The sequence below is a fragment of the Passer domesticus genome, chromosome 18 (genome assembly GCF_036417665.1).
Source record: "Passer domesticus isolate bPasDom1 chromosome 18, bPasDom1.hap1, whole genome shotgun sequence".
Classification (NCBI taxonomy): Eukaryota; Metazoa; Chordata; class Aves; order Passeriformes; family Passeridae; genus Passer; species Passer domesticus.
The window spans coordinates 13121542-13147334 of NC_087491.1; the positions used below are offsets into that span (position 1 = coordinate 13121542).

A 25793-nucleotide genomic window follows, 5' to 3' on the forward strand; every position below is an offset into this window, starting at 1 on the left:
AAATCAAAATTAGCCAAACTCTGTTTCTTTGACTGTCCTCTTTGTTGAACAAGAAACATATTTTTACACAGATCAACCTTTTGATTAAGTACTGAGTGCTTTATTTGTCTTTTAAAAGCTCTCTAAATAACCTGTAAGCTTTTGTGTATGGGTTATTCCAAATAGCACATGACAAAGCTTATTTCTTCAACCTGTTGCAGTTTTGTCTACAGGGTAAAAGAGAAGTTGTGCCAACTTGATAAAGGGAGCTTTTATTTGGATGTGCCAGGTGTTTGTAACATAACTGAATTGTTTGGATAACAATAGTTGTTTGCTCCTTTGGAAGGACTGAAGAGAAAAAACAGGATTTGCCTTTGTGTGGGCATTCTGCTTGGACCAAATGGACATACTTTTTGTAACACTGTGAAGTGCAGTTCACTGTTTTTTTTAAGAGGCTTTAGGCTGAGTGATGTGATTTGCAAAAGATTTCATAGTTGATTTGTCCTTCATCCTGAGAATCTCGGTGATGAGCTTGTATTAAAGTCTATGATTAAAGAATAAAACACCCTACTGGCAGAAAGGTACTAACATCCAGTTATTTCTGGCTGTGAAGTCTGACAGTTGTCTTCAGCAATGTAATACAGTTGGCAAGGAGTGCTTTGAAAGACTTGGCTTTGAGAATGAGTGAAAATACTATAAAACATCTGGTCATAGAAATTAACTTTGAGTCAGTGACCAGAATTTCAAGACAAGCAGAAAGAGATAAGAATATGCCAATCTTAAAAAGGTAAACTTTGAGAAATCAAACATTGTTTTTCCAGGCAGGGTGCAGTTCAATTGCCAGATTCATTTGCCACAAGATCTTTCAAACCCAAAAGTTAAAAAAGGATAAGTCATCTTGTAGGAATAGCAGGAAAAAGAAAAAATTGATAGATCCAGAGAAAAAACATTGTGAAGAAAAATGACCACCCAGACTTAAACCCGAAAGTGTTTATGTAAGATCTGTCTCAGGAAGTCCCTAACCACCACTTGCTGCTGACAGGAAGCAACATCTGGAAAACAGCTATTGTACCTTTGCCTTTTTCCTATAGTCGTTTTTGAAGCATTTTCTGCTTTCTGACATAGGATAACGTATGTTTAAAAATATTAAAATGCATCACTCTTAAAGTGTTTAATCTTCTGTAATGTATTTTTCCTGATTCATGGGAAAAGTATTAGGAAATAGCTGGGTTTTGGGGGAAAATGAAAAAAAAAAAAAAAAGACAGTATTCTGGAGAAAATCTGATTTGTTTAGGGGGAAAGCTTTGGTAGAAAGCTCCAGACAGCTTCAGAATTTTTTAGCCTGTTTCAGTGGATAACAAAATGATTTACACCAGTCAGAGATGATTCACAGTACAGCTTCTTGAATGTAATTCTAGTTGAGTTCTTGGTAACATTTTCTTTCACCAACTGGTATCTTAGTTTGAAAGTTCCTTGGGTTTTGTTGCACTGATTGATCTGTTGTTTTTTTTTTTATATTAGGCTTCATCTCTGTAGTGGCAAATGTGGGATGATTAATTCCCAGGGTTGAATATGGTGAGATTACTCAGGAAAGACCATGGGATCAACATCAAATTTTAATTTTGTTAGTTGATGTTGCTGAGACAGATTGAACCAAAATAATGTGCCCTCTCTAGCTCTACATTTTTATAAGGTAAATTTTGCTTATATCACATGATAGAAGATGCTTGAAGTACTCGCTTTATTCAGAGTTAAAATCAGGATCCATTGTCTGCTTGTACATACAGAGCCTTCCTGCTGCTGCAAATTAGTCCATTTAACTGCTGTACTTCAAACTCCCCTTCAATAATAGATATGCAGGTATAGGCCAGCACATTTTTTTCAAACTTGTCATAGAACAGTAGAGTTGTGGCTTGAAGAGACCCCTAGAGATTATCTGGTCTACCTTCTGTGGAAAGCAGGGCCATAAATGAGGTTACCCAGTGTCCAGTCAAGCCATATCTTGAGTATTTCCAGCAAGGGAAATTGCTGTCCTCCTCTGGGAAACCTATTTCAATATTTAAGTGTATTCACAGAGAAGAAATTTGCTTATATGCAGATAGAATGCTCCCCATCACTTCTTGACCTGTTGCTATCACTCTGGAGAGTGGATTTCCATCTTCCCTGTGACTGCTCTGTGTGTACTGGAGGAGCAGTTAGGTTCCCTTCCTGCCCCTTCACTTCTCTAAGCTGAACAAACCCAATTCCTGTAGCCTTTTTTCATATGGCAAGCTTTCCAATCCTGTAATCACTTTGACGGCCGTCCATGGGACCATGTCATAAATGTGTAAAGTCTCTCTTGAGACATTTTATGATGAATACATTTCTGTGTGTTACAAATCACATGGTGTTGCCTTAACAAAGGTTTGTCTTCAGATTTTTTTAGACTATTCCAAATCCTACCAAGGTTAACCAGTATATACATTTGGTTTTGTAGAAAATTTTTCCAGCCCTTAATCCTTGGAAAATATCCAGTCTTCTTGAAACCAGCAATACCACAAAACAGTTGGCTTTTTTGCCTATGAGCTAATCTCCTAACAATGGTGTCTTTGGTTTTACAAACTGCTGACTGTAGTAGTTTGGACTTTCTACCACATAGCTAATTGATAAGTTACTGTCCCTCTGTCCTCTGCTCTGTTTAGTGCGATACAACCACACTACTGTATGTAGGAAAATGCTTTCATAAATACAGTTGAGTACAAATTGGATATACATCCTTGTCTCTTCTGGCCCTCCAGTCACACCAGTGTCACTATTCAATTTGTGAGGAGCAAAAATGGAAAATAATTACTTTCCAAAGATTCTCTTCTGTTATGTGTGCCAGCTACTGCGTGTCTTGCAGACTCTGCTTCCTGTACTGGAGGAATGCTCTATGCCCAGACATCTGTGTTACACAGCAGCATATGTGCATTCAGGGGCTGTGAATATCTTTAGAAGTGTACATGATTGTAAGTAGGGAACTAAATTGTTCATTAAAACATTTAACTTTTTTTTTACCTCCTTTTACAGCATGTGTTTGTGGTTTTCACAGTAATAGTACAATTTACCAAATAACTGTAATGGTTTAATTATACTTGATCAAAATGTTACCTAAGAATAATACATTGGAGTCCTCAGGTTTGTGTGAAATACTTCTCTATCAGCTAATTATTTTTTGTTGCAAAGTAGGGAATGTCTGACTGACAAAAATATCATACATTGGCTGTTTCCTAGCTTACTTGCACTTGCAGAATTGGGCAGACCCTTAACAGAGCACTATGCATGAAAGTATACATCAAGTATGCAGTAGTGGTGTGGTTTAACCACCTAATTTTTGGTTGTGTGTAGCCTGACTATCTTTCAGTACAGTTTTATAATCATTTGATAATTATGCAGGTTTTCAGTCTTTATCTGCACATATGTTTTTTATGATCAGTTTTGCAACAGTGTATATTTGTGAAACAATTTTAGGTGCTGTAAGTTTTGGATTACACCTAATGCCTTCAAATTGTCATAAACCCCCCAAATTCTGAATTGTTAAGAATAAATAGTGCTGCTCAGGTAAAAGAAATCTGTGGCAGAACAGAAAACTTTTTAATTTGCAGGAAAATGCCTTAAAAAAAACCAATTTCTCTTTGTTTCTGTTACTGCTATTTAAAGTAATACCTGCTCAGCTTTTCTCATTAGTATAAATTTGTACATGTGGTTTACTTGACTGAAAGTGTTTTGTCTTTCATAGCATGTTATGTCAGTCTTTCATAACGAGGAAAAAACTGCGCACCATAGTTGTTCATGAACATTTTAAAGCTTACATTCTCCAATTCAGGTTCTTCAGAACTGAGTGAAGCTGAATAGTCACTGATTTTTCAAGGGCTTGGGAGTATTTTTATTGGGATCTTTTTGTTAGTACCCATCAACTCCAAAGTATGCTTATTTATTATCTGCCTCAGTGCTACTTTCTCAGAAGCCTTGAGTATTGAATAAAGAAAATAATAGGAGAAGCTTAACTGTAAATCAAGACACAAGTATACAGACCTAGGTTTGCATGCTGCTGGACACTGCAGTTCTCCATAAATATTTTTTTCAGTAAAATTTAGCCTTGGAAATTGTTGTCTGGTGGATGGAGGATTCAAAGTGTGCTAACCGGGTGGCATTGACTGCTACATTTGAAGTTCACTTTTTTGCCGTATTAATGTTTTCCTGTCTTTAAACTGTTACTAATATTGCTTCTTTGTTTGAATTCTCCAGTAGAAGATTAAAAGCTTGGTATTACAGGTCTGGGTTTTTTTTACCAACGTAAAAATTATTTGTCCCCTTTACACAGAGTGATTTTCATTAATAAATGTAGTCCTGGATTATTTGGCTGTGCTTTTCCTCAGCATGTGTTATTACTTCCATGGGACCATAAACTAGTGAACACTGTTGTCTGCATACAATATCCAGCTGAAAAATTAGTTCTGGTGACAATGGAGAAAAGTGAGTATCAGTGGAAAATGATACTTGCCTGTGGAAGAAGCTGCCCATGAGCTCACCCTCTGGAAAATATCCCGGTGGCCTCACATCCTAGTTTTTTTCAGTGCACAGTAGCACAAATGTGAGCCAAAGTTTGAAAAGCTAGTGCTGTGTGTTTGCTTTGGCATGGGGCAGCCCTGAGGCTTTCCTTTGAGAAACGGGTCTTGAAGTCTTTTGCTGAAGGGAATAATTTTGTCATTCCTCTGTGCAAAATGAACTGATTCTTATCTATGCCTACTATCACATCATATATATAGAACAGTTTAAAACATCACTGCCAAGATTAAAATAAAAATCATAAAACTTAATTTTACAGAGCACAGGGTGGATAAACAGCTTCTGGCTGCTATATTCATTAAAAATTGCAACTGTTTCTGTTTGAAAACACTAGATCAATTGGTTGATTGATTTGTTTGTTTCAGGAATTTATCTCTTGGATTTAATCTACATAGATTCTGCATATCCTGCTTCAGACAGCATAATGGAGAATGAACAAAGATCCAATCAAATGAACAATATTCTCCGAATAATAGCTGATCTGCAAGTATCCTGCAACTATGGTTGGTAAATTTTGTTATGCCTATCAAGCCTTAACTAAAATTTCTTTAGTGTGAAATTGTGGAAGCAGATTTTGAGAGAACACAAGAGGCAAATGTTGGTAGAGTTGAACACTAGTAAGTGATGTAGCTTCCACTTCTGTGTAGCTTCAGTCTTACCAGTAAATTGGGCAAATAAGCATTTGAAATTGTAAGAGCTATAACAGAGGTTGTGTAGAGTTTCCTGTTACCTGTTAGGTACTAAAAGGCATGTTCCTGTCCATGCACCATGTGTCAAGAGGTTTTTCTGTCATTCTGAACTTAGTGTCTTTCATTCCTGATATTGTAATTCTTAATTAGCTATTTAATAACTTTTAAGTCTCTTCAGTTCTTGGACATATGAGAACCACTAATACCTATAGCTACAGGCTTTGATTTTCCCCAGAACAATGAACGAAAAGTTCAAGCAGTTTTGCAGCAGATAATTTTTTTCCACCTGTAAGATAGCACCTAATAAAATCCACCAGGTTTCATGATGATGAAATGCATCTGTGTTTTCTTTAACAACTGAGAGCATCACTTTTGCTCAGTCAAGTCTTTAACACCTTTTTAGAGTCAGAGTAATATTTCTGCCCAGTTTATTTTTTAGGGAGGTTCAAATTCTGTTTCCATAAAGGTATCATAAGAACCAGAAAAAAAAACCTGAAAAAATTATAATTTTGGTTGACATTTTGTTTGTTTGTTTGAACACTCCACAGATCATCTCACAACACTTCCCCATGTACAAAAGTATTTGAAGTCTGTCCGTTACATTGAAGAACTTCAGAAGTTTGTAGAAGATGACAATTACAAGTAAGTACTGCTGTTTACTTCAGGCATTGGGAAATGTAACAGAAAGATTACTTAGTCCTTAGTTTTATTAAGAGCTGAGCAAAAAGCTCTTGGCTGAAGATGTTTTAGGGTGTTTTTGCTATGTAAAATCCAGAATGACTGTCTTTCTTTGACTGTAAGCAAATTTACAAAGTGAAATACACTAGTGAAAAGTAACAGTTTAGAGTAGATGAAAATCTAGTCTTTATTCTATCACATGATGATTGTGTTCTGAGAATTTTGTTCAGTAACACTAATCTCCCAGATGTCCAGCATTGACTCTATAGTATTATGAATAATACATTGAGAATATATACCAATTTCAAGTTATTAGTTTTAATAAGTTAATACTTATGATTTGGGGGTTTAAGTTTTGGGGGTTTAAGTGTATTAAAACAATATTTACAAAAGACCTGGAGAAGAGTTAACCCACACAGAGGTTTGAAGCAGAGCACATTAGTCAATATGTGAATGTACTCTAGTTAAAAGAAGTGATAATCCCTGGCCAGTAATTCTGAGAGAGCTAGCAAATTAAGTCATAGGCTAAGGAACGAAGGTTTTAAATAGCTCAACCAAGCTAGTTGCAATGCTATACAATTAGCTATTGACAAATAGAGGAACTAATTAGGTGAGCAGAATTTGAAGTATTCAAAGCAAACATATGTTCAATCATACAATGCTAGTATAAAATATTTTAGCATATGTTTTAGAGAGCAGGGTTGGTAATGAACTTTCTTAAAACCAGTCTTGCTACCAGTTTTGTGAAATACTTAATTTAAGAATTTTCTCTCAGAATTTATGTGTACTTAGACTGTGTGCTAATAAAACAGTGATGGAAGGGTTCATTGAAATAGAATGTGGTTTGGATATCACAAATAATGAATTTGATTACTAAAATGATAGTGCCACCAACCCCAGAATGTTATGTAATTATTCTAACATTAGTTTACGGTGTTGATCTGTAGAAAGCTATCACGAGTGAGCTACAGCCATGAAAGTATTCATCCCTATTGCTTATCAAATATAGTGTTTCTGTTAAAAATTAGAGTTGTTTATACTACTTCAGAAGGAGCTGGTGAGAGCTTACATGGAGCATGTGTGCAGTTCTGGCCATCTATGCTTGCATGCTTGAGAGTTTAAGTAAATTATGGTGCAATCAGATGAATAAAATGTATCTTCTAATCCTAGATGTAAAGAACTAGATTGGGCCTTAACCTGGGAAACAAGAAGCTTAGGTAAGGGAATCACTATGTATAAACACAGCTGGAAGAAAATGGAGAGGCCAGAAAGAAATTTAAATGAAATTGTAATGATATCACAAAGATAAAACGCATAGAAAATTTGTAGAAGCTAAATGTTGAAATGTGGTTTGTAACTATCAGAGTAATGGAATTCTGGAACCTCTTCTTATTTGGAGTAGTGAGACAAATAATAAAATAATTTTAAGTTGAAACCTGATCAGTTAATGAAGTGAAGGCTACCATTTAGTGTTTGTGAGAAGAGAAGAGCATATTCAGTAATCAGAAGACTGCATTACTGTGTGGAGTCATGTACACATGCATGTGAAGAGTGACTTACACCAACCATGTACATTTTGCTGCAATTACTGCTGACGCTGCTGGCATACAGATGCAACCTCCTACTGAGATGGAAGAAAAGGTGTCATCATAACAGAGACAAAACAACCCATGTTTTAGCATAGCATGATTCAGACAGTTTGTATTTTCAATTTTGAATAGAGCTGCAGTTGGTGGTAACTCCAGCTGTTCCTCTGAGCTCTGGCTCCAGCCACAGCGCATGCAGGACTATACCTTGACCAGATCTGATAGGAATTCTTGTGATTAATTTGTGTGGAACTTTGCTTTCCCTGAGAGAACAGTTCTAAAAGTAAAAGCATTCAGATAAGGTGTTCTTTTGGAACTTCTCAAAGTATTATCAGTATTATCATATTTCAAATAGAGATAAAATGTCTAAAATTTGTCCCCTTGCTTAGGCTAAACTTCTGCAAACGAAGCTGGGCACTGGGTCATTCACTTCAAAAAGAAGCTGAAAGAGCATTGGGTCATTCACTTCAAAAGCTTGTGCTTGGTGATGATTTGAGATGTTTCTGCTTTTGTGTCTGGTTGACCACAGAAACTAAGAATAGTGATTTTTCTCTAGGAAAATAATTTGGAAAAAAAAAGAAAGTGTTTATTGTTCTGATAGCAAAATGTATCTGCTCCACAGAATGAGAATTCCTGCCAGAGTACTATGGTAGAATGTGTAAATTCTTACTAATTTCACACATGCTTCTGTACTTCGTTAAAGTTGTGAAGACAGAAAAATTAAACTAAGCAGTCATTAGTAAAGGTGAAGAACTGTAGTTAGGAGAGGCTTTACAACCCCTGGATTGGATTAAAGAAACTTCATATTGTTCAATTGATTTTTAGATGGAGTTTCCTGATGGTGCAACAGTGTTAACACCATGTATACAACAGCTTTCATGACCTGTACTATTTCAGAAAAAAATTAATTAAACAAGTGTTTTCCACAAACATATGATACCATAATATAATATTTGTAAAAACTAGAAGTAATTCCATTTTAAATTTGAATATTATTGTAACTTTAGTAGCAACCTTACTAATAAGGCTTGAAGGTATTTGATATATCTTAAAGATAATTTAATCCTTTAAAAAAAATTTAGTTATTTGTGAGATTAATTCAATCAAGTTTAGTGGTTTTCTTGCCAGGCTTCCACTGTGGCAAGGAAAAACTGGACTAAAGTCACAAAAGGTATTGAAAAGAGGGAAAGATTTGATTCTTACCACAGGAAATTTGCTACAGCTTATATACATTGGAGAACTTTGATCTTTTTTCAGAATAAAACTTTAATTTTTAAAATATTTAATTTAATTAATTCATCAAAACTTGTCAGATCTACCCTTAAAGAAAACTCTCCTTCCTCTTCCATTTTTACACTGGGTAAGAAGTTTTTGGATTTTGTTTTGAGTGATTTCACATTTTCCTCTTAGTTTCCCTTTAGTTTCATAGCATTTTTGGGTCTCCTGCCAGAGGAAACTGTAAGCTTTAAAAATGCAGGGAGTACTAAGTTTTTAGAGTGGGTAAGAATCTCTTCTGTCTTTTTCTTTGCAGTGACTGCTCTTTTTGAGCCAGGGACAGCATTAGTGCTCTCTGCAGAGAAGTGTGTGTCACCTTTGGCATGAAGAACAGAACTATCTCAGTACCAGGCTGTCAGGGAGAGACGCTTAGATAGTTGTCCTAAAATGTATTGGCAGAATCCCAGCACGTGTTTTGCCAAATGAGAACCTCAATTACACTGGAAAGGAAAATATGGCAGCCACTTTATATAAACAAAGCTTTTCTCTACAATTTTTTTGTGCCAGTCCAATTGCTTCCTTTAGGTTTGTGCTTGTCAGCAAGTAGGAATGCTCCAGAAAACCCCTGACAATGATGTCATATCCTAAAAATAACAGATCTTTCTTGGTCAGCCCAAATACTGTTTTCTGCAGAAGCTGCTCAGTTTTAACAGTATGTAGCATTGTGGCACAATGCTACATCCTCTCCTAACCAGACATACCTTGCAGCCATTCCTATAAATTTTTTCCTGACCTTTTGACATCGTTAGGTCAGGCCTTGTATTCTCACAGTTGTTTTTTGAGTGGAACCAGTGTGAAGACTGTTATTTGTATTATACTATTATCAGTGTGGACGGGGGTTTGGTTCTTCAGTGCATATTAGGCAATATTGTAATAAGATGACTTACAGAAAAATCAGTTCAAATTTAGGTTCAGATAGGCAAGATGCTATGGGAAAACATTCAAGAGAAACTGATCGGCAATTAAAAGGCTATACTGGTTCCTAGCAATGATGGTGCTATAGAAGTCCTAGCTGTACTGTGTTAGTTCCAGTCCTAAGGGAACAAGTATTAAATGCCAGGTGCTTAGTACTTATAGTAAGTATTAGTACTTAAATTAGTACTTGCAGCAATAGTAAGTATTAGTACTTAAATTAGTACTTGCAGCAGTGAACCTTTGTTGCAGTTTGTCTTCAGTAAGCCTCCCAGGCAGCTATATTCTCTGGATCTTTTCCACCAAGAATTGTGGTGAAAGGTGTGGTGGAGAAAACCTTCACTGTTAGTCTGAGATTCATAGGGATCCAGTGGCCATATGGTTCAGTAGCTGTAATTGTGGTTTGACTGCCCCCTTCCACAGGACTATTATAGACAAAATAGAATCACAGAAGCATGGAATCACTAAGGTTGGAAAAGACCTCCAAGATCATCAAGTTCAACCTTTGACTGATCACCGCCTTGTCAACTACACTAGGTAAACTGAGTGCCACATTCAGTTGTTTCTTGAACAGTTCCAGGGATAATGATTTCACTACGTGCCTGGTCAGCCCTTTCCCAATGCCTGACAACCCGTTCTGTGGAGAAATTCTTCCTGATGTCCGTCCTGAACCTCCCCTGGCACAGTTTGAGACTATTGCTTCTTGACCTGTTGCTGGTTGCCTGGGAGAAGAGGCTGACTCCCCAGCTGGCTGTACCCTCCAGTCAGGCAATTGCAGAGAAAGTCCCCCCGTGCCTCTTTTTACCCAGGCTAGGCTGCACCATCTCCATGAGCTGCTCCTCAAATGCCTTATCCTTTTAGGTCCTTTCTCAGCTTTGTTGCCCTTCTCTGGGCATGCTCCAGTGCGTCAACGTCTTTCCTGCAGCAAGGTTCCCAGAGCTGAATCCAGGATTCAAGTTTTGGCCTCACCAGTACAGAGGGACAATCACTTCCCTAGACCTGCTGGCCATAGTACTTTTGATACAGGCCAGGATGCCATTGGCCTTCTTGCCCACCTGGGCATACATGAGCTTATGCTCAGCTGTTGTTGATCAGCATCCCTAGGTCCCTTTCTCCTGGAGCACTCTCCAGCCACTCTTTCCCATCCTGTAGCAATGCATGGGGTTGTTGTAACTGAATTGCAGGAACTAGCATTTCATCTTGTTGAACCTCACATCATTGATCTCAGCCCATCAGTCCAGCCTGTCCAGATCCTTCTGCAGAGCATTCCTACCCTCCAACACATCAACACTCCCACCCAGCTTACTGTCATCCATGAACTTACCAAGAGTGCACTCGAACTTCTTGTCCAGATCATCAACAATGATATTAAATAGGACCGTGCCCAAGACTGAGCCATGGGGAACCCCATTAGGGACTGGCCCCAACTGGATGTGGCACCATTCCCCACCACTCTCTAGGCCCAGTCATCCAACCAGGTGTTTCCCAGTGAAGAGTCCACTTGTCCAAGCCATGGGCTGCAGCCTCTCCAGGAGAAAATTGGGGGATACTTGGGGACGGTATCCTTCCAGCAGAAGGTCCCAGCAACCTACTGTTGCTTGACCTACTGTCACAGGACCTAGTGTTTAAACGCTAGACTGGCAGTCCAGAATGTTCCAGATCTGCCAGACCCATCTTGTTTGGTACACAAGTAATGGTCAGAAATGCCCTAAGGGACAGCTTTGAGGACTGCACTGCTTTGGTGCAACTAACATCATCCTTGTTTCACCAAAGATTAATAAGTTTTGTTCAGCCTCCTCATGGAGCAGCTAAACTTCTGTGAAAGACTATTCTTTGTCTTCATTCACTTGCTTGATACAAGAAAAATTGAGTTACAGTGCCTGTACTGTCCTAGCAGTAGTTCCATCCTGTACTGGAGAGCATACTCCCATGAGAAAGAACTATGTTCAAGACTGACTCCCTGTTTTATTTTCTGCATTATGTTAGGTTCCTCTTTTCCTGCTTGCTAGGAAGGTTACTCTAAAATGAGCTGTATGGCCCAGGAGCAAAGTGTTATTTAAAACTAGGTTGAAATAGAACTCTGTCCATCTTACTTTCCAGAGCATACCTGCTCTAACATGTTCCAGAAAATATTTTGAGTATCAGGCTTAAACAACCAGAAATTGTTCAGCCATCTTGCTACAATCCAAGAACAAAGCCTTCAGATACTCTTCCTGTGCCTGTTCCTGTAGAAACTTTGTCTTAATTTCCAATGGTGGGTTGGTATTTGTTAATTCAGCGAATCCCTATGCTGATTTTTTTCCTAGAGATTTTACTTTCAATTCTTGTTTGACCTTAGATTATTAATACTAACTCCTCAGTTTTGAAGTTTCAGTTTCTTGTGGGCAGTTTCTGAGGCTGATAGCTAGGATTTATGCTGATGTGTCTCTTAGCTGAGCTCTTGCAGTATAAATTTGGAATGTTGGAATTTCATATGTCGACATTTAGACCATGCACTAAAACTAGGCTTCCTTACCATGGTAAAACAAAGATTTGTTTTTTGAAAAGGTTTCCTGAAACAAAAAATAAATCCTAACAATACTGTGATACTGGATGAATATAGTGACTTCCGAGATGAATTTCTGATGATACGCAGGGGCAAACACAAAACAGAGTGTCTTTATGCCTTATGAGTGGATTGTTAGGCATGCTGGAACCAAGGTAGTTTTTAACTTAAAGTAATGCTAGTGATTGACATTGAACATTTAGCTCTGAGAATGTCGTTAGGTCTGTGAGGATATGGATGATGCTTGTTGGTGGTACGCGCTTCAGGTCTCCATGCACTGATCTATTGAAAGTATCACACTAAGCCTCTCAGGGGCCACAGAGAGTGGCTCCAGGAGTCCTCTTTGGGAAACACTGAGCATGTGTGTGCTTGTGTGGAACTTGTGCTGTTCCATGGAAAATGGAATGTCACAGGAATTGCAAAATTTAATTTGGGTGGTTGAAAGTAGATAAATTGCATTCTAGTTTTTCTGGAAACATTGCAGAATTCTGGCATCATGGAAGTTGACATCCAAACTGTCAGAGACTTAGAAAGGGCTAAGATTCAGAGTACAGTTTAACATAACCAAACAGATAACCAGCATTATCTAACCTCACATATTCTGGGGAGATGACCAGTGGAGAGTGATGTAATCTCATTTGATAGCACTGGAGACTCATTTGTTGCTCTCTTAGTAAATTTCTAAGTGCAGCAACACAACACGCGTGCTTTCTAGGGGGTGTAATCATAGCATAGCTCTTCCTAAAACCTTGTTAAAAGCATAAATATATTAAGCTTTTGTTCCTGCTGTTGTGTTCCTCTTTTCTTCCTCACAAGAATAATTTTAGACAGAGAGAGAAATAGTATAGTGCAAGTAGTTGCATGGAAGTTGATCCTGCTTGCTTTTGTCACTAAAGAAGGTGTAAGAATGCACTTGCCTTAAATCTTCATTAAGAACTCAATTATTTTGCCTTTTTTCCATATTCCCATGTGATCAACATTTGAATCATGCACTGACTTGTATTGTTGTAACTCTCTAGGAGTGTTATGTTACTGCTTCCTGGTTGCAGAAATCAAGTGGACAGAAAGAAAAGTAGTCTGGAAAGGAATGATTCATTACCTACTTGAAATACATTACTTTTGAGTAGTGAAAAGAATCTAGTACTGTCAGAAGAATAGAAATTCAAAAACATGAAAAGAACTGTGGCTTTGTTAACTGACTTCACACTAAAATGTAATTGACAATGTTGGAATACTGTAGAGAAGGAACTGAAAGGTATTCCCGATAAAGAGTAATAAGGAGGGTGATGGCTGAGCCATACGTGATATTTTGAAATGCTGTCATAGGTTTCTCCCTCCACCCTGTTGCGTGTTTTTATCTGAAGTTAGAAAGCCTTTCCTTGGGGTGCACAGCAGGGTGCTGCAGCTGGAAACTTTCCAGCTTTTGTGTGTGTTCACTGCTGGGCAATGACAGCAGTTATTTCCTTTGGATTTATGCCTATTCCGTTAAAATTTACTTAACATTGTAGTCCTTCATACCTTTTTGTTAGACTGGTACAGAGCAAAGGACCCATGAATGTCAAGTTAAGACTGCCTAAACTTGAGAAATTGCAGAAGTGATGTGCATTGGGACATTGAGATTGTTGGAGTGCTGAGAGCACAAGAGTGAGTACATAATAAAACACATGGAGTGAGGCAGCGTGGCATATAATACTTTCTTCTAATTACTTTCTTTATCATTAAGTGTTGGTCACTTTGCCCTATTAAGCTTCTTTTCTATAAATCACAGTAACAAAATAGCTATTTCTGTGTGCACATTTTGACATGGTAACATAAATTTGCTTTCATGTTTAGAGGGAATAAAATGTTAGGTTTATATCTAAATTATTAACTTTTTTAGTTTTTTGGTTTTTTTTTCCCAAGGCAAAAGACTGGATTACGTTTTTGAATTGAGAGGGAGGATTAAATAATGATTTCTCTTTCTGCTTTCATAGACTTCCCTCAGAGTTTCTTTCTTGGTTCTGACAGGTAGTGATTTACTTCAAAAAAATAATTGTTTTGTTACATCATAGAATAAATAACTACACTTCCAAGAAAGTAAAATTCTTAGTTAGCACTGCCAAAATAATTACTTCTTCAATTTCTTTCAACTTTTATTGAGAATTTTTTTTTTGTTAATTTCTCTAAAAACTTGTTTTTCCAGATTATCTTTAAGAATTGAGCCAGGTAACAGCTCTCCTCGACTGGTTTCCTCCAAAGAAGATCTTGCAGGTATAAAACATCATTTGAAAATTTGAGTAAGGAAATAATTTTAATTACAGAAATCCTCTACTGTAGTATATGGGAAAACCCAGAGGTACATCAGTAGCATGAATCAACAAGAAAGATTGCTGACTTGTATAAAAGCAGTTCCAGTTCAAGGGACGTCACAGAGTGTTTGCTAGTGTTAGAACAGGTGTCAGATTATGGGATTTTTTTACAATGCTTGTGTTTTCATCATTATTTAATAAGTGAAGAAAAAGAGCCCTCTTGCAGCATTTAAAAAAAAAAAAAACAATTCAGTGAATAGCACAGGAAATTCTTCCTTCAGGTTTCTGTGTGATCACATACATTTGAGACAATTTCATTGTGGACAGCAAGAGGACAAAAGATTTGTAGCAACAGTAGCTTCTAGCAATATCGGGAAAACTAGAGTACCATCCATAAGTTGACAAATGCTAATCTGCTGTTTATTGCTATGACCAGACTAAACAAACATCAGGCTATGTGAAATGTACTTCCTGCTATATGAGCCATTATATCAAAAGCTGTTCTGTTTTAATCTCTTGAACCTGAATGGCCAATTTTCTGTCTCATTATGTGAAACGTGTGTGAATGTAAAAACCCCAAGGAGACCAGACCACATCTGACATTAATTGACATTCAAACTGTCTTTTTTTCTCACCAATGAAAGGCACAGTAACTGAGAAAAAGAAAAAGGAACATGATAAATATAAAACAAGGAAAAATTCCACGTGTTTTTCTTCTGCCTCCCAGCTCTTTGTGTTGGCTGCTGTCAAATGACCTGTTGTTTATAGGGAACCTGTTGTTTGTCCTTGTTTTGTGATTGCTATGTCCAGAGTCAGAAAAACATTTGACATGGTCTTCAGTTTCTTTAGGAAGGTGCTTTTCCTTTCCCTGCTTAATGCTCAGTATTATTAATTGCTGCATAAAGGAATAGTTCACAGGATATTTTGGTTTGTTATTAGATGAGTTCAATAATAGTTCGTAATGAATACTTTCTTCATACAGAAATGCATTTGGAAGTTTACTTCCCCACAGAAGCCATCACAGTGTTGCTCTCTGTATCTGTGTCTGGAAAGGTGTTGATAAGTTACCAGGCTTCTGCTAAGCAGTGCCCACTGCATTAAGGCTATCTCTCCAAACCCAACCCCCTGCCAAAAAGGCCAGTGGGCTGGGGACAGGCAAGAGGTTGGGAGGGTACATAGCCAGGACAGCTGATTTAAGCTGCCCAAAGAGATATTCTATATTATATGATACACTCATCAATAAAAGCTAAGAAAAAGGGGGGAGTGAGGCATTTATTATTAAGGTGTTTATCTTCCTAAGCATGTGCTACAATGCTTGGGTTAGGCCGTAGCTTCTTATTGCCCGCTGATGGGAAGTAGATGATAAATTTTTCTTTTGATTTCTTTTGCTTCTGCACACAGTTGTTGCTTTTTAAAATTAATTTGCCTTTATCTCAGCCCACAAAGGTTTTGTATCTTATTTTCTTCACCTTGTCCTGGGAAGGATGGGGGGTACTGACAGCCCATGAAAGTCAACTGACTGCATCATGCCTCATTTTCTTCTGCTTTTGTGTGGATTTGATTTTTCATACTAGAGACTTGAAACGAAGTCATTGCCTCTCATTTGATTACATCTTTCTTACATATATAAACCAGAGAAGTAAACTCTTTTTGTTTTCTGGCTTTTACTTTGTATTACTCACATCTGCATGTTCAACTCTTGAACTTTGATGTTGAAGCACTTCATTTGTATGATTAAGGAATACAATTTCAGTCATAGCAGCATGGCATATGATCATCACCAGTACTCTGTAAGTCTTAATCAATGGCTGAGACCTTATTAGAACTCTAATGGAAGGCAATTAAAAATACAGTTCCTAAGCTGGAAACAAGAATTTTGAACTTGTCTGATCTAGGCAAGGCATACAGCATGATACTGCAGTGAGCTCAGCTGGGGTCCACAAAAAATGATTGGGACAATGTTCAGTAGTACCTACTTCATTGAATATGTCATCCTATAGTATCTGGTAGTATTAGGGTGAATTTTCCCTTCTGAATCTGCAGTGCCCTTCAGTGCTATGTAAGGTTGCTTTACTCAGAGTGAAAATCAATGTGATGACTAGAAACCAAGTGCTGAGTCATTCCTATTGCTCCATTATTCTGTTAGTATTTCCTTCGAAAGCTTGACCCTTTTGTGGATTGCTGTATTTATTTCTTGCTCAGCTAGAGAGTTCTCACTTACTGCCAGTTAGACAATGAATGCCATCAGCATTTTGTAATACCCACAGGAATTTTTCAGTGAGATGCACCTGTGTGGCTGGAAAAATGCTACTAAATGGAATCCAGTACATTTTACTGAAAATAAGTTTTACTGAAAACTTTATTTCTGGAGAAGGTTTATTAGTTAGCATGAATTTAAATAGAAATCTAACTAAGCATGAAGGCAATAATTTATTGTTTATTTCACAACATTAATAAATAGGAGTATTGCCATATGTTAGTTTTGAATAATTCTGGACAAAAATACTCAAATATTAGTAATGAGATATTTGAACATGGAGAATTAAAAATAGCACATTTACAGGTATTGCTCTCAATTTTATTTGGATCCAAATTACACCTTGAAATTAATTCCACTTTGGACATTGTATACCAGAAGTAAGTCCTTTGCAGGAGGTAAGCTACAATGATAATAGATGATCTCAAAATACTTTGGGCAGTAGTTTAATGTTCTAGTTAATGGTTTAAGGCATGGGAGTCTGATAATAGTGATTTAAAGTTAAAAGTTCTTAGCTCATAAGGCCAGTCATCAGTTCAGTTGTCCTGATAGTACAAAGGTTAATACATTACTAATAGCAATAAGTCTAGTTGAGTTTTGCCTGTGACATGCTGCCTCCTTAGAGATCAGCATGTGTTTCCAGAGACACAAAAAAGTTCAATGTTATTGGTAATAATTCCAAAGCCTATAATGGGATTAAGTGCAGGAATTAGTGTCATCTTTGTGTTCTAAAATATAATTGCATGCATTGATGACGGAAATGGATTTTACTTGCCAGCACTGTGAATTTATCTTCTACCCAGTTTTCTCTCTTTCAAAAAAATATTAACAGTTTACTGTAGCCAGAGACATTGTGGGTTTCTTTTTTCCCCTTGAAATATCTTTATGAGTGTGAGGCTCAATGAAAACAGTTAAGTTCTGCAGCATTTCTATTTGCAAAGTGCTGGAGAAAACCATGTGTCCATTTTCCACTTCTTTTGCCAACTAGTTTTCCAGTAAATTCAAACAGGAGGCAGGCATCTGATTAAAGTGACTGTCTCACAACAAGCTATGTTTTGTATATTAGTGGCTAAGAGGGTCTCATTTAATTACCAAATGCATATATAATTGTGAATAGTGCTTTCACAGGAAGATTTAATGTCTTCCATAATGCTGCAGAGATTCTTGTCCCTCGCAAGTATAATTTAAGAAGGAGCTTTAAGCAGTTCAGTTGAATGCTTTTGGGAACCGTGTGATTCACACAACTTCCTTGGCAGCAACTTACGTCTGTTCATTCTGCCTTGCTGTGGTTTGAGAGAGAGAGAGAGAGAATGTAGCTGGAGGACTTATAGTATGCTAACTGTTCACAGTTTCTAGTTGAATTAGCTGTAAAAGACATCTCTGTTCCTGCAGTGTTAGCTGAAAGGTGCTTGTCATTTATGGTATGGCTGTTAGGTTGTTTTGGAAGGTGTAACTCAATAAATTTTCCCACAACAAAGGAAAAGATTTAATGCAATATATGGTAAATGTAACCCTTCTAAGCAACTGAAGTTCCTCAGAATTTGCACACCAAGTGTAGCTCAGTAGAGAAATGTTCTGTTATGCATACTCTTTCTCATCATGTTATTTGGAAAAGTTCAGGGTGCAGTGCTAAGCAGAACATACAAAGTGGTTACTCGTTCTCTGGAATATAGCATATTTGCTCTGTCTTGAAAAACAATATAAAAAGTTAAAATAATGGTAAAATAATTACCATATCCAGAAAATTATATCTAATACTAAGTGACTCAAAGACTGGTCTTAACAATTCTGTGATTTGTAATTAACCCTTTCACTAAAATTAACACCTAGCATTAAAATTTAGCAGCAGACAGGCCTCTGCTGTGGGTAGCCCTTATTTTGGGGGATTTGTTATGCAGTAGTCAGAGATGGACCTTCACCTCTCCTTTTGGTTTTTTTTTTCCTTTTTGTTTTTTCCCCCAAGTAGGTCTTGGTGTAATTCTTGAGGGGAAAATAATTAGACCAGAGGTTTTCTGTTACCATCATACCAGGAATGTGGAATAATTAATCTGAAACAGGTATATTCACTTCTTTGTTACTGGGGTAAAATTCAACCCATATTGCCAAGTCCATTCAGCTTTGAGAGCTAGCTCATAACAAACTTAGAGTATATATTTTAATTAATTAGAAGAGATCAATTATTGGATGTAGAATATGTGATATATAGGAATTGAAAATCTAGAAACAGAAGGAGGAAAGACTGGGGATGTTTGCACATTTGTAACCCTCTGAACTAACTGTACTACATTAGTGATATCTCTGCAGCAGTTACAGCATTTTATAATAAAAAACCCCCACACTATCATTTTCCATGTAAACACTGAGTTTGACATTTAGTTTTGCCATTTGTTTTACTGGTTGCTTTGGCAACTAATAAATAGTTTGTGCTAAGTGCTTTAGCAGCCAGTCATTCTGTGGAAATGAGGATTGTCTAATCCTTGTGAAAGTTCTTGGTCATTGCTTCATGTGCACCATGTCTGCTTTTCTTACACAGGACTTAGGGTAGAAATGGAAGAACTAAGTTTTCTTCATATAAATTTACAGACTGTCCAGAAAACTTTACTCTTTGGTTTACATTCTCTTAGTCTGTGATACTTTCCTGAAAAACTTCTACAACTCACTGGAGTATTTTTGAAACAAATCAGTACCAGACAAATCTGTGGATTCACGTTATCAGCCACTAAATCCAGCTGGAATTAGTGTACTGTGGGTTTTTTCTTAACATACCAAAGCTTCACAAAAATTGCAGAAGAATATTCTGTCAAAACAAATATGAATTTTCCATGGAGAGAATGATTGTGCTCAGTTTTTAACTTCCTCACTTTCTATTACTTTCTGTGACTTCCTTACCAAACAAGTCTAATGTCCTAGTTCATTGATGCTTATTTTAACTACCAAGCTATTATCCTGAGGAATGTTGCAAATATAGACCAGCCAGAGGACAAAGGGCTTTTCTGCCTTGTTTTTTAGAGGTTTAGTTGGTTTTGTTCTTTTGGTTTTGACTTTTTTTTCACAGCAGTCACCTGAAGTAGTTTCTGTAAAAACTTGGTGTTTGTTTTTTTTGTTTTTTTTTTGTTTTTGTTTTTGTTTTTGTTGTTGTTGTTGTTGTTTGTTTTGACTGATTGGTTAATGTATTTGGTTGAATTCAAACTTTAGTCTCCCTGCGGCTGTACTCCCACAATGTCTATGTCTTCATTGCCAATCTTGATGTCACCCAAGCCCATATACTGCCTTGTAGATCCAACTGCAAAAACGTCAGCATTTTTGCTGAAGTGTAAGTCTGGGGTTTGCGCATTCCACTGGTACAGAATAAATAACACAAATGCTGACAATTAGTGATTCCATAAAAGTGACAGTTAAAATTGAAAATATCACTTCTATACAGGAAGCATTTGAAGGAAATACACTCAAGTGTGCTTACTGTGCAATCAGAAGTACGTGTGTGTGTGTGTGTGTGACAGCTTTTAGGGACCTTGGAGGAGCACAGGGAAGTGCAGTCAACAACTCAGATTCTTGGTTTTAGTTTGTTCTTGTCTGAGAAGCAGCCATAACCTAATGTCTCTTACATGTTGTATGCATTAGTAACCTTCTGTTGAATTGTAAAGCAATACTCTGAAAATTAAAACTGCTCTTTTATAATAGCCATCATTCTAGGTGTAATTTTTTTCTGTCATTCTTGATTCTGTGCACACAATTAATCTAAAGTTATTTATTGTGTGTTTCTAGGTCTTTCTCTTTGAAAGTTTTAATTATCACATACTGGTTACAATGGAAACAGAGTAGTAAAAATTTCCAGTAAAAATTTAACTAGAGAGTCGTAGTTTGGAATGTCTTTATTTTTTAGAAACAGAGCTGGTAAGTTTTACTTCTTAACTGCTCACCAAAAAATAGTGAATAGTTGAGACTGTTCTACTTTCCTGAAAAATCACTCAGTTCTTCATCATATAATATGCAATACATTTTCAGTTTTTAGTTTGGATATCTAGTACTGGTTTATTGATAGCTTTTTAGTGGAGAAAAATTGTGAACTGTAACTCCCTCACCCTGCTGCTTTTTTTAAAAGCTCTGGAGACTGTAAATGTTCACATGTTTTACTGAAGGATTGCAAAAGTAACATTCATTTATAACATTTGAAGGATTATTCATGGAAAAATTATGCAAAGGAAAAAACAGTGAGATCCTTTGGGATATGTGTAAACTTTTCCAAATGTTCTTGCCACAGATCTCTGAACAGCATTTGACTTGCTCTGATGAAGTTGTCTCACGTTCCCTAATGCAAACACATTTTTAATAACATTTTAATATTTTTATACATCATTCCTGTGCATGTCAGCATAATCTTGAAAATGATGCTGAGAAATAATGAAAACCAAACTAACCCTTGTTCATGCCAGCTGACTGGAAAATCCTGCTAAGAGTGCTTTGTCTCCATGAAAGGCAAAATAACAGAATAGCAATCATGGTAACAGTATGCACTAGGAGTGGAGCCAGAAGAGTAAAGACAAGATTTAGCAGTAGCAGATGACTTCACTTATTGGAAAAAAGGGGCGAAATAACTCAATCCCAAATGAATTTAAGTATTGGAATTTTGTTATCAGCAGTATCAAGCATAACTTCCCCAGCTAATTGCTCAGCAGTCTGGTATGTCCATAAACATCCCTTTGGTCTGTGCAGTTGTCATCAGTATCTCACTGCTTGCCCTCTTGCCATCCTTCTTGACATGGGCTCTCTTTGTCTCTTACTCCTTTACAGAAATGAGGTCATCTGCTCGATGCCTTATAACTCATGCTGACACTCACTGTACCCCAGATTTCTTGCTTCTAAGTGTAGCTAGCTGAGGAGAACTCTATAAACTTCCCCATTCTTCTTCATAGACATTTGGCAGCAGAGCAGATACAAAGACTATGTAAAGGTGTTCAAGTTCAAGTTCTTATTACCTTAGCACAGGGCTAACAGAGCTAAACTGTATGGATTTCCTTCACTCCTTGGAGAAGAGGAGAATGCAGAACTGCGTTGAAAATGGTCAGTCCAACCATAATAATACCAGCACAGATGATATTTCTGTTTTCATCTGATCCCACAAGCATTTTGTTTTCTGCCATCAGAATCTTCACTGACTAGGAATTTGAATAAGTTGCAGAATCACAGCATAGTTGGAAGAGACCACAGTGGGTCATCTAGTCCAGGCTCCCTGCTCAAGTAGGGTCATCCTACAGCACATGGCACAGGATTGTGTCAGATGGCTCTGGAATGCCTCCAATGAAGGAAGCTCCACAAGCTCTCTCTAGGCAGCCTGTTCCAGTGGTCTGTCAACCCAGATCCATTTCCTTCTTTGACAGGACTGGTGCAAGCAATTGTGATTGCCATATATAATAGCAAGGAAGCCAAGTTGGACTGTTGTCTTAAGTTGTAAGACTCTTACACCTATTTCCACAAACTGTCACCCTTGACATGTCACACCTTAAGCCTGGCAATATTTTTATGTCAACTGAAATTTTAATCCCTAATATTATTTTTATATTATTCATAATATTCCCTATTATTATATTATAATCTGACATGTGGAGTCCTTTTAGACATGCTACATAATTTGTTTCAGGGGGAGGGTGACAGTTTATCAAACTTCTTCTGTTCTAAAGCTGTTCAGGAAATAAAAGCTCTTGCTTCAATCAAGTAATTATCATCTTTATAATGATCAATCTTTAGATAGTTTCGTGTTGCAATCATATGAGAGTAAATTTCAGTCCATGCTCCCTAAAGAGAGAGAGAAAAAAAGGGAGCGTAGAGTGAAAAGTATCAAACTATGATTTCTTGCTAGATAATGTCTCTTACTCTTTGTGGTTTTGATAGTAACATTTGAACCTACCTGGAGTCAAATCCAGCCAGCTTTGATTTTGTAATAACTTGATTGTGTCAGCAGTGGACTTGTTATTTTGCTGTTCTTTCTGATAAAGTAATTTTTATGCAGTCTCATGCTTTTGTTTTGTTGCATATCAATGCTTTGGAACACAATTAATCAAACTGCTTTCAGGTCCCTGATTCTCCCCAGTGAGAAACTTAACCATTAAACTATTATGTTTACAAAATTTAACAGGTGTTTCTACATGTGGTTCAATGTCTATGTGAAAAAGCACTGAACTATACTGATAATCCTATAGGGCTATGCCTTAAGATTGCTACTATTTCACAGGCTGTGGTTTCAGTAACTTGTTAAAAATAATACTTCAGTAGCATTCAGTGAACTTAAAAGAACTTAATGTCATCCACTTGAAAAAAACTTAATGTAAACCAAGATTGAGAACTGGCCTCAGAAACACCTGAATGACACAGCAGGAAGCAATATAAAAATGAACAAGTCCTGCAACAAATTAAGGGACAAGCCTCAGAGTAGGCATATTAACACTGAGGTTTATGCTCAGTTTCAGATTAAACTCTTGCTGATAAATGCTCATAATTTTCAGGGAAATTCTTTTTTAGCTGCCACTGTTTTTATCCTGGGTTTCAATTCCAATATATTTTAGACTTCTTAGCAGGTAATAAATATCTTAATAGTCCTATGTATTTTCCTGTTCACAAGTTGAAAAATATCTGATGGAAAGGCACTACAAAGAGAGCATGTAGAGCAAACTTCCTTTTTGGGAACCTAGTCCATCAGAAGAACTGGAGGTTTTCGAACTAAAGAACTTGTAAAAATTTCTGAAAATTCTGAAGGCATTTGTTTTGTCTCTGCATACATTTGAATTTGTAATGAAAATCCATGGTAAAAGACTTTAGTGAAATGTATATTCTTGATACTAATGCAGCAGATAAGATTTTTCAGACCTAATCCATAGGTCTGAAATCCAGGAATCCATACAGTTTTTACATTAAACTAGGCAACACATAATTGCATTCATAATCATACTTTTTCTGTCCTAATTTGTGCTTCAACTCCATGGCAGAAATGGAAGATGAACTGCTTTGGTTTTAGGGAAGAAGCTTCCTGTGTTGTGTTACAGCCCAAATGCACCAAAATTTTAGTTGCATGTGCAGCAAGAACGTTGTACTGGGCCCTCTCCAACATCCCAGATGTGTGTCTTTAGGTGAATCTCTGGATGAAGTAATGACTGAAAGTGCATTTTTTTAAACTGCATGTGGCCATTATGTATAAGACCTTCTCTGAAGCTGCATATGCCAGTGACTGATGCTATGACTGTTGTGTTTCACAGATTTGCAGTTGTGTGTTGGTAACAAAGGTGGGCAGGGAAAAATGCTGTCCTGATGGTATATATGAATGAGGCAGAAAACATGCTTAGAAACTGTTTTGTCTTTGTTCTCCTACTAAATTGATGGTGTGATGAATAATACTACTGAAGGTTCCTCTAACAAACTTGTCCCTCCTCTCTGTATTGCTAAAAGAAATTGTGTCTTTTTGCTTGTCTTGGGGCTCCCTTCATTATTAATTAATCAACATAATGAACTGTTTGCTCAAATGTGCAGAATACTCTGTGGATTAAATCTTTCCCCTTACTGCTAGGGAAAACCCTTTGCAATTTTTCCTAGTTACAATCCAGTTCACAGTGAGATTCCAGAGTCTGGGCTAGGGCGAAATAAAAATACAGATAATTTGGAATTAATTTCTATGTTCCCTACAACTTGATTAAGTCTATATTGCCGAGTGAGTATGGGCAGGAAAGCATCTTGCATTTATTTGGGGTTTTTTTGCTTCTTACTTTTTGTCCTTTTTCTTTTTTTTTTTTTTTTGTCCTCTTTTTGAAGACAAACTCATTACTGTTTCTCCTATTTCTTCTTGTGTCTCATAATCGCCAGTTCAAGGCAGAAGTTGATACCTTCCTTCAGGGTGTGTCAGGATAGAGGGAGCAGCCTGTATAACAAATAGAATGTCTCAAATAAGGAGAGACCTGTAAGGATCATTGAGTCCAACTTCCTGCTCCTGGCAGGGCTACATAAAACTACATTATATCACTAAGAGTGTTGTGATATAACCAGACTCACCTTGTGCTCTGACAGGCTTGGTGCCATGACCACTTCCCTGGGAAGTCTTGTCTCTCAGAACTGTTTCTGTTAAAAGTTCATGTTCACATCCTGTTGTCAAACTGTGCCGCGGAATGTTGGTGTTTTGGATTGGTTTTGAGGGTTTTTTTTTTTTGTTCTTTCAGTTTATTACTTATTTGATTCCAGACACTTTTGTAAAGATTCTGATGATGATTGTACATGGCTTTTCACATCACAAAGTTTCTTCTTGTGTCAACCTCTTAATGAGTGGGTTTTGGTAAGAGTCCAGAAGCTGACTAAGCTGAGGTTGCTGGAACCTCCAAGAAGTGATTTTTTGTAATGTAGAGGAAAATCTGTTCTGCTAGTACCTGGACTGTCCCAAGGAGAAAGATATGGGGCAGATTCATGACCACTGTTCCCACTTTCATCACAAACACCAATGCCATAACTAAGTGTTTAAAAGTGAAATCTCAACTGTTTGCTGTGAAGCCAAGAAGAGCCTGGCATTTACTAAAGATGATGATAGTCCATGTTTTCCACTGTATTACAAAGGTCACTGCCTGCCTTTCGTGAACAGCATCAAGGAGCTGGAACAAAACCAGCTTGTCCATGTTTCATGTGAGGCCTCATAAATTCTCTAAATTGAGAGGAAGAATGATTGCAGTGAGACATCTCTAGAGTTCATAGATGTTTAAGAAGTAATACATCTGTCTGTCCATTAGGTATATGAAGAGCCCTTGGTTTTTCTTACATGCTCAAGCTGTGAGTCAGCATGAGAAGATTGTTTACAGTTTATTCACAACATGAAGTTGTGAACAAAATTCAAAACACACGTGAACATTCCTGTTCACACTTGAAGTACAAACTGACTTTATGGCTCTGCATATTATGCTTTGGCACATCCAGCTGTTGTAAGGATACTGAGAGATTTTGTAGTTCATTGTTAAAAGTATGAGCAAAACT

The 25793-nt window shown here is 37.1% G+C and overlaps 1 protein-coding gene across 5 annotated transcripts in view; it reads left to right on the plus strand.

Annotated features, from left to right (window-relative positions):
* Window positions 1–25793, plus strand: part of RALGPS1 (Ral GEF with PH domain and SH3 binding motif 1) — a 64991-nt gene that overhangs the window by 29610 nt on the left and 9588 nt on the right. For all 5 annotated transcript variants that reach the window (XR_010349170.1, XM_064394154.1, XM_064394155.1 and 2 more), the window contains 3 exons: window positions 4932–5069; window positions 5804–5897; window positions 14434–14501. Coding sequence is in view for 4 of the 5 variants with exons in the window: in XM_064394154.1 (XP_064250224.1) it covers window positions 4932–5069; window positions 5804–5897; window positions 14434–14501 (300 nt within the window). In the remaining variant the exon portion in view is untranslated. The remainder of the gene's footprint in view (window positions 1–4931; window positions 5070–5803; window positions 5898–14433; window positions 14502–25793) is intronic.